Source organism: Formica exsecta, unplaced genomic scaffold, assembly GCF_003651465.1.
Source record: "Formica exsecta isolate Colony F162 unplaced genomic scaffold, ASM365146v1 scaffold707, whole genome shotgun sequence".
Classification (NCBI taxonomy): domain Eukaryota; kingdom Metazoa; phylum Arthropoda; class Insecta; order Hymenoptera; family Formicidae; genus Formica; species Formica exsecta.
Window position 1 is genome coordinate 50,552 of NW_021853474.1, and position 9,898 is coordinate 60,449.

The window sequence follows — 9,898 nt, forward strand, 5'->3', positions numbered from 1 at the left end:
GTCCTTTTTGGAGTATATTTTGCTGACAGCGAAAGGTCCTAGTGTCAAATAATCCCAGGATAGGCCTGTCAATGGTCGTAATTGGTGAGAAGGTAGTTGTCTTACTTGCGGTTCAGGTGTAAATTGAACCCAAGTATCTTCAATATATTGTAGGTAGTTCGTAGCTGTATTCTCTTTGATTCCCGAATTTAGTTATTATTCGAGATTTAGGAGTAAGAAACAAGGAAATATTACATATAGTTACAGGTAATTCTGTGTAACATTCCTCTGTTCTTCTTACTGCAACATCCACAGGTATGCATTTGACAATATGCGTGACTTCTCCAGTTGTAATTGCCATATAGCCTGGTCTTTTCATAAGTCGATATGCAAATTCATCCGGTTGGAGACCAGCGGAAGACAAGGCATTAGTTATTACCTGTCTTTCTAATTCGCATTTCTGTTGCATCACATTATGATATAGTGAAGTCATCTGGTGTCGGATGTGTTTTTCTACATATACGAATTTGGAATTAATATATGCAAAAATATCCAAATTGTCCACGGAAATGATACACCGATTGGCGAAGGTATCTCCCCTTTTAGTTTCAAGGATGAAAAGTTTCGGATGTTCAGTGCAGAGTAAGGTATATCCGCACAAGGGTTGCTCTTTTGTTTTGGTAAGAGCAAAGGCAATGTCTTCTATCGTTAGACTGTCGATAACTGGAAATGAAGGGTTGGTTATGTCATCTAGAATTTTGGTTGCTGGGCCTTTATAGAGGACATCATATCTATGAAAATTGCAGGATAACGTTGGTATTGGCTTCCAATATGTATATCCGTCATCTGAATCGACGCAGAAACTTTCGCTAAGAGCGCAAACAGTTCCGAATTTCAATATTATTTTTCCAGAATTCAGTTGTACAGGAATGTGCGATGATCTGAAGGATATCTTGACAACAGCTTGGACTATAACATCATCCCATGTGCCATAAGGGTTGGAATATTGAATAACCTTGCAGCTTCCATCATTGTTAATACGTCCGGCCAGAGTAAGGCTATGGAAAGAGGTCTGGTTAGCTCTCAGACCATGGATGATATTGCCAGCTCTTAATGAGAAGGTTCCATCTTGAAACATCCTTCGACATGCTGTATATCCAGTTTCGTGGATGTAATCCACTCTTCCATTATGAACTGCTGAGACGTGTGAGTGCATTCCACAATGGTAGATTACTCGTGATATCTTTATGAGTATGTTTCCACCAAGGGTTTGAATCGGGTCAAAGTTGGGTCAGAGTAGGGTCAGAGTCGGGTTGGCTTGCCTGTTTCCACCGGATCAGAGTTGAGCAGACTTACACTATGGTTGCGATAAGATTAGATGATACCAATTGTACAAAGTACAGCTACAACTCTCAGTATCTTGACATATTAAGGTTAAATTTTTATAACAAAATATTATAGATCCGAGAGCGATAATGTTAATTTCACAATATCAAAGTAATATGCAGAAATTATTCATTATTGTAAAAAATATATTATCTTGCATTGAATGATTTCCGCATGATTGTAGTCAGCAAGTTGTAGAAGTTGGACGTAGGTTTCACTTGTATTGGGTTTTCGGTAGTTAAGGTTGCATTCACCAACATCGAGTAGCGATACCGAAGTAATATTAAGGTGTCCGCCACATTGAACCCAATAAGTGCACAGATTGGACTTACAAAAACGAATATTGCAAGGTGTTTTAACATTTCTGCAATTACACAATATATATACATATGGTTTCTATTCTATTTATTTAATGTCTATAATATAATATAAAATTGTTTCTCTCTTTTTCCTTTTAGATTTGTTTTTGTTCGTTATTAATATTAGTAACAATCGTACAAAATAATTTTATGATATATGTTTTTTGTGTTTTTTTTCGAGAGTTAATATATGATAGTGTGTTTTAACTTATGTTACAATAGTTCGTATTAAGTTTATTCTGACATAAGCTAAGAAAAGATATTTTATAATATTTATTCAAAGAGCGAAGATATTATTTGTGCAGCAATTGATGAAGGGAAGAATATATATCCCCCATAGCAAAAAAAATCACAGTGATATCATAATGATATTGCTCTGTGACAATCGAATATGTCATAATGAAATCATAATGAAGTCATGGTGGCATGCAAATGTCCGCTTTGTCACAAGTGTGTTGTCTCTATGACATCATTGTGATGTGAAATAAAATGTTACAGTGATGCAATTTACATATTAGACGCATAAAATGGTGTTATATATACGTTTTTTAAAAATAAATTTAGTTCACTCAATATATCAGGTCGGGTGACACCCGTTTGGACACGGAACGATTGGACACCGCTCGATTGGACACGCAGTATTGGACACGGAACGATTGGACACTGCACGATTGGACACCGCACCATTGTAAAAACACGGCCCAATATAATTAACTAAATAATAAAATAATTAAATTAAATTAATTTATTTCATAACATTATTTTTATCGAAAGTGGACTTTACATTCTAAGTAGACAATATACAAATGATTTTCATTTATTCGGATATTTATCCACCCGATTTCTAAACAATCAGTTTAATATCTGAATTCTTTGTGTTGGGATTCAAATCCTAGAATCAGAAATCAAATTGATAAGAATAGTTATTACAACTTTAATATATATGTATATTATTAGCCACACGGAAAATAATGCTGTTGCTTCAATTAAAGTATACGTCACGGGCTGCCACAGACATACATAGTTCATTCAATGATATTTTTATTAGACCAAATATCTGGATAGTTGTTTTAATAATCCAGATATTTGGTCTAATAAAAATATCATTGAATGGACTATATATGTCTGTGGCAGCCCGTGACGTAGACTTTAATTGAAGTAACAACATTTTTTTCTCCGTGCACTCTGTAAGAGCTATATATAATTCTCATGACTAAAATTTAAATACGAGATAGAACGCATAGTGCGTCATCGCATAGTGATAAGCGAACGAACTAGAGTCTACTGAATACTGTTTTTGGAATATTTCTGGAATGTTGCTGTTACATTTCTGTGACGTTTTATGTCATATTATGATGATATCACTGCGACTATAGTTAATGGTATCACTGCAACTTTCTAATAATGTTACATCACAATTTTTCTGTGATCTTATGACTCTATTGTGAGTCTATTGTGATGTCACTGTGACTTTATTTGCTATGGGAGATATGTCATTAAAATCTTACAATGAAAATTTTGTAAAGAAATACGTTCCACAATGTTTAAGATTAATTCTAATATAATATTTTTACTAATGTATATATATATCAGGTGATTGCATAAGTTCGTGCCCGATTTAAATATAAACTTCAATAGATTATATTTTAGAGATAACACTTTTATTAATCAATTATATAGTCTCCATTCTTTTCTACAATGGTTTTCCAACGATCTACAAGCTTGTCGATTCCATTTTTGAAGAAAGAACTTGGTTTTTCTTGAAAAAAGTTTGTAAGGTGGTTTTCGACAACTTCCTCGGAATTGAGATTCTTGCCATTTAAACTATTCTGCAAAGACCGGAACAGATAAAAATCTGAAGGCGCAATATCTGGAGAATATGGCAGGTGCTGCAGAATTTCCCATTGCAACTCCTGCAATTTTCGCAGCGTCTGTTGAGCGACGTGTAGCCTAGCATTGTCGTGGTGGAAGATGACGCCTTTTCGATTGGCCAAAATCGGACGTTTTTCTCGAATAGCTGCAGCGAGTCTAGTTAGTTGCTCACAGTACTTGTCCGCCGTGATTGTTTCGCCGCGTCGGAGCAGCTCAAAGTAAATAATTCCCTTGCGATCCCACCAAACACACAGCAACACCTTCATCGGATGCAAGCCAGCCTTTGCTACGGGTTCTGCTCCTTCAGCTGCTGTTTTCCATGTCCTCTTTTGCTGTACGTTTTTGTAGAGAATCCACTTTTCATCGCCTGTTACCATTCGATCTAAAACAGGCTCTTTTTTGTTACGCTCGAGAAGAGAAAGAGCCACAGTCATACGGTTTAGCTTATTCCTTTCAGTCAGGAGATGCGGCACCCATGTATCAAGCTTGGAAACGTATCCAAGCTTTTTTAAATGACGAAAAGCGGTTGAATTATCGATGTTCAGCCTCTCAGCAATATCCTCAGTTGTAATCCTTGGGTTTCTTTCCACTAAGGCATGCACAATGTCATCATCAATGCCAGAAGGCCGTCCAGAGCGGGGTTGATCCTCCATGTTGAAATCACCATTTCGAAATCTGCCAAACCACTTTTTGACTGTTCGGAGAGCAGGAGCGCGGTCCAAATAAATGGTTTGAATATTTTTTTGTGCAATCCCAACACTCACGCCTTTCCGAAATTTATATAACATTACATGCCGCAAATGCACCTTTTCGTTTTCCATTTTTAATGATTTCTCTTATGCACAAATGGACTTATTTGAACAATGTCTGACGCTAAATTGACATAAGACAACGTCATCTATTCGGTGTAAGCAACAATTACCACACGAAAACAATAGAACTCCGCCATGCAGTAACTTAATGCCATCTATGAAAATCGGGCACGAACTTATGCAATCATCCAATATATGGGACGTTCCGCGTCAACCGGATCACCGGCATCCTCAAAAATTGACGCAACATATAAAGACGTTCGAGGGCTTAAAACACTTGTATATCCAAGATCTTTCGAGAGCAATGTGGCCTTTTGGGAATCTCAATATGGCGGCGTCAATATGGCGCCCGAAAGTCACGAAAATTACGAAGCACCAAATATTATCGTTTATTAAAATGTAGGAAACATCTGAATCAATTCAATTAATCTTACGGTTTTCGAGATCGCTGATCACGTATCTGCAGGAAAAATACCGAAATTCACGATAGCGGATCCAATATGGCGGCCAAAACCGCGACGGCACCATATTGAAAGATGCACGAGAATCATAATGATTCGGATTTAGTTGATCAAAATACATGAGCTACCGTATTTCACGTTGAAAATTCGGCGTTTCTCATGATTTGATTGAAAATACATTATGGTTCTCGTGTATTTTTCGATATGGTGTCGTCGCGGTTTTGGCCGCCATATTAGATTCGCCATCTTGAATTTCGGAATTTTTCCTGCAGATACGTGATCAGCGACCTCGAAAACCCTAAGATTAATTGAATTGAGGCTGATTCAGATGTTTCCTACATTTTGATAAACGATAATATTTGGTGCTTCGTAATTTTCGTAACTTTCGGGCGCCATATTAACGCCGCCATATTGAGATTCCCAAAAGGCCACATCAGGATGCGAACTCATGGCAGCGGAAAAGCGTAACGCGAAACAAGAGCGGACCAATCGTAGCGAAAACTGCAGAACGCTCGCGATTGGTCATGCTCTCGTTCCGCGTTACGCTATTCCGCTGCATGGGTTTGCACCCTGATTTTCGTAATAATTATTGAGAAATTAATTAAAAAAGATAGACCAATTCGCGCGAGTATTATTGCGCAGTGAGAAAGAACGGCCTGATATGGGCGGCATTGATATGTGGTTGCTAGGACGCGAGGATCCATCATTATGTACCGCTCATACGTAACTATTGTTATTTATAGAGCGCTCCTCCCAAAACTTTGTCGCGCGCCTACTTTTGAGTTGTCTCTTCTCGATGCGCGCTTATACTCGCGCGAATTGGTCGATTTTTAAAAATTAATTTGTCACTAATTATTACGAAAATCGCAAAATGGTACAGGACTTTTCTTTTCAGTTTGACCCAATCTATCTCCACTTTTCGTTTGGTCACTTACTTGTCGGACACCCTGTACAAGTATATTACATGAACATATTTTATATATAATTCTATATATTTATATATGATTATACATATGGACTTTTCGTCCCGGGAAATTTTTTATAAATATTTTATTTTGTTTTAAATTATTTATTATTTACAAAACAAAATTTAAGACAGATCTATAATTATATCTTATAATTTTAGGTGTTCATTTTATCTGTGTATCTAATATGTATTTTTTTTTGTACATGTTTTCGTTTGGTCACTTACTTGTCGGACACCCTGTACAAGTGTTTTAAGCCCTCGAACGTCTTTATATGTTGCGTCAATTTTTGAGGACGTCGGTGTATTACATGATACGTAAAATTATAAATAGAAATTTTGTTTCGAGATTTATCGCGAGTTATAAATTGTCTAAAGAGAACTTTATTAATATAAAATTAAAAAATTATTTATCTCATATATTCTATTCAAAAAGATTAATTATTGAAATTTTGTTCCGATATAAGAATATTTGTGTTACAAAATCCTATTATTATCGTGTATAAATATTGCATTATTTCTATTAAATTGAGAGGAGTTTATGAATATTGGTATTTATGACCCATTTGAATTGGTGCAGAGGGCGCTATCATCCATAGACATAGTATATCTAGACTAGAGTCCTATATAATCAGAGAAGCGACAAGGGCGTTCCGCTTGTTGATTGGCTGACCGCCACGGGCCCGTTCCACTTAATGACCGCAACGCTCACGGTATCATTTCATCTTTGTTGTTCAATGAAAGTTAAACAAAGACAGATGATGCTCGAGTTTGCCCGTACTGAATCCTACGCGCAAACTAATCGCAACCGGCGCACCGTAAGTGAGAAAAAAGTATATTTGTAATGTTATTTAAAAAAAACATGTTAAATATCTCTGAGACATTTTTAAGACATTTTAGATTACAAATGGGCAGCTGCGGGACCAACATGGCGATCATGGGAAGCATGGAGGGGGTAACGATGTCGCTTCTCTGATTATATAGGACTCTAATCTAGACCGAGCGTTTGCCTTTACTTAAGGAGTGGGGGTAAAGATACACGTAGAAAAGGACATACCTTGTTCCGTGCGCTTTGCGTTCTCTCTCGCTCGCACGTAGCATAGCGTACTCTTCCGCTATGCTACATGCGAGCGAGAGAGAACGCAAAGGGCACGGAACAGAGTATGTCCTTTTCTATGTGCACCTTGGCCCTCACTTCTCAACACTCGGTCTAGATATATTATTAGCGTTTTTGAATGTAGCAGGTTTAATCGCTCTCAGAACGACTAATGACGTCATTGCATCGTCTCTGCCAAAATAAGACTTGAATTTATAGTAAAATATAGTGATTAATTGAACCGGGTTGGGTTAACCCGGTCATTTGAAAACGCTATTAAAGTTCGATGGCGAGCCCGTTCTTAAGCCGATATTACATTTGTCGTACGATAAACTTTTTAAGCATATTGATTGGCTGCAAAATAGAAACTTTCTTGAGTCTCTAGAAATTAGCTAATCAATGCGCTTAAAAAGTTTGTCGTACGACAAATGTAGTATCGGCCTTAAAGTAACCGCCGATCAGTTCTAGAAAGTTAGGTAAGTACTACTGCGCAATTGCCTAGTTCTAAATAAAGCCTTCTGATTGGTTGGTCCAAGTAATGTTCAATTCCTTACACAATCGATTATTACTATTAAAAGAACTAAAATATAGTTAATTTCTAAGTGAAATAACCATATGGAACTAGAACAATAAGCAATTAATGAAACTGATTAATAATGGAAATAAGAGCAAATGGTTAAATAATTGTTCTATATTCCATAGGCATAATGCAGAAATAGATGCGGTACTTAATTATTAGTTAAAATATGGTTTTGAAAAATGATGGGACGTCACACGCCTCTCTGATTATATAGGACTCTAGAATTCACTATTCACTACGGGACTAACATGGCCAGAGAGAAGCCTGAGGGTGCAAACCCATGGCAGCGGAAAAGCGTAACGCGGAACAGGAGCGGACCAATCGTGAGCGTAGCGAAAACTGCAGAACGCTCGCGGTTGGTCATGCTCTCGTTCCGCGTTACGCTATTCCGCTGGATGAGTTCGCACCCTGAGGGTGCCATTACATGGAGCGCGGAAACGCGGATTAGCGTAACGCGGAACGAGAATGGAACTAATCGCAAGCATTCTGCAGTTTTTGTTACGCTCGCGATTTACAAGTTATTTCTTATTTTTGAGAGATAAAGGAAAATTTTGAAGTTAGCTTTTACTACCATGTGTATATGTATAGATGTGTATGTACATTACGCAATCTGCGAAACCTATTCCGCTAGAAACTACTGAAAACGGAACGAAATTGCGGAACGTTCGTGATTGGTTCCGCTTTCGTTCCGCGTTACGCTATTCCGCTGCATGGGTTTGCACCCTGAGAAAGACCTCCGTATACTTAGCACACAAATTTGATATTTCTTATTTTTTATTATTGCAATTGTTTGGGAATCGTTTGGCCAAATTTAGGAATTCTTATAGTTTAGGAAATAATAATTTATTTATAATAAATGAAAATTAATTGAGCATATAGTTAGCAGACATAATTCTAAAAAAATTATTTTTTTATTTTATTCGAAGTGAAATCATTTGGAAAACACGTCAGTAATGTTTTCAACATTTGGGAAATAATAGTTTATTTTATAATAATTAATTTCCTATCAGATAATGATCCGAAACCGGATACATAAACCTATACAGCACAGATCATTGCAATTATATTGCAGCAACATTGCAATGTTGTAAATTGCAATGCAACATTGGAAGGTGCCTTTACATGGCGTCGAGCGTTAAGGGGATCCTAAAAGGTTTGTTTTACCGATAAAAACGCAAATATTAGTTAACGTGCAAAATATTTTTGTTGATTTGTAACGGTTCACCTTTCCCGTACGCCGCGGATCAAGGCTCGCCGGTGCCAGGATTCGAGAGAAGGGGGAAACTCCAACTTACTTTACCTCGGTGTAAGCGGTTTAAACAATTAGGTTTATTCAAGCGGTTATTACAAAAGATAGTTAACTCTGATAGCTATGCGAAGCAGCATGCGGGAACGGTGCGTACAGAGTTTCGCGCGTGAGCGGTTGTTATTCACAATGCGACATGCAAGCGCGGTGCGTACAGAGTTTCGCGCGTGGTTGGTGCGCGTGGAGCTCGGGAAGCGAGCGTGGCTCAAGCGGCCGTGTTCTGCAATCGCGAGGTTCGCATGCAAGCAACTGGAGTTATTCTAAGCGGAACAGTACAGATCTTAAACACTACGGGGTGTCGCGTGGCCTTCAATGTAATTCCAACTGTCTGACTACCTTATCCTAAAAAGGACGGGGCGTCGGCATTCTCGGCGACCTATCCTTAAAAGGACTGACGCTCTTTAGTAGTCTGAAGGCCGTGTGTAAAGGTGAAATCGGCGCGACACTGGCGGAAATCCTAATGGCTAATTAACTCCACCGTTAGAATGCGCGGTATATACAATGCGGTCTTACAACATGAACAGGTCGCGGTATACAGTGCGGTATTACAATATGAACAGGTCGCGGTATATACAAGGCGGTACTAGAGTCTATCAGGACGCGGAGACCGGATCGGTCTTACGGGTCACGGTATACGTACAACGGTTTTACAATATAGCGGGTCGCGGTATATGTACAAAGCGGTATTACAATCTAACAGGTCGCGGTATTTATACGGAAAGATACACGGAGACCAAAGTGGTCTTACGGTGGAAACGGTCGCGGGGTAGTCAAACGGCCGTCCAGGTCGAACAGTGCGCGGAGCGCGGTACGGTCTTATAACCTACGAGTGCGCCGTCCCAGCAACCGGGAAGCCCGGCATAACCACGGGTAGCCCGTGACCTGGTGTAACGCTAGGTATCAGGGTGCGCCGTCCCAGCAACCGGGTAACCCGGCGTAACTACGGGTAGCCCGTAGCCTGGTGTAACGCGGTATAGGTTTCGGATCAGGAATTGTACGAGGTAGGACTTGGGATCGGGAACTGGTAGCGATACGCTCGCCGGACCGCCTTATATACCGGCGGCCGGCCTCCCACTCACGCGA

General features: G+C 38.9%; 1 protein-coding gene across 1 annotated transcript in view; it reads left to right on the top strand.

Annotated features, from left to right (window-relative positions):
• Positions 1 to 9,331: 9,331 nt before the first annotated feature.
• The window catches only part of LOC115243251 (protein sax-3-like), a gene marked incomplete at its 3' end in the record, with an annotated part of 20,442 nt that continues 19,875 nt past the window's right edge, over positions 9,332 to 9,898 (top strand). The window contains exon 1 of the mRNA XM_029820069.1: positions 9,332 to 9,623. Within this exon, the coding sequence (XP_029675929.1) occupies positions 9,332 to 9,623 (292 nt within the window). The remainder of the gene's footprint in view (positions 9,624 to 9,898) is intronic.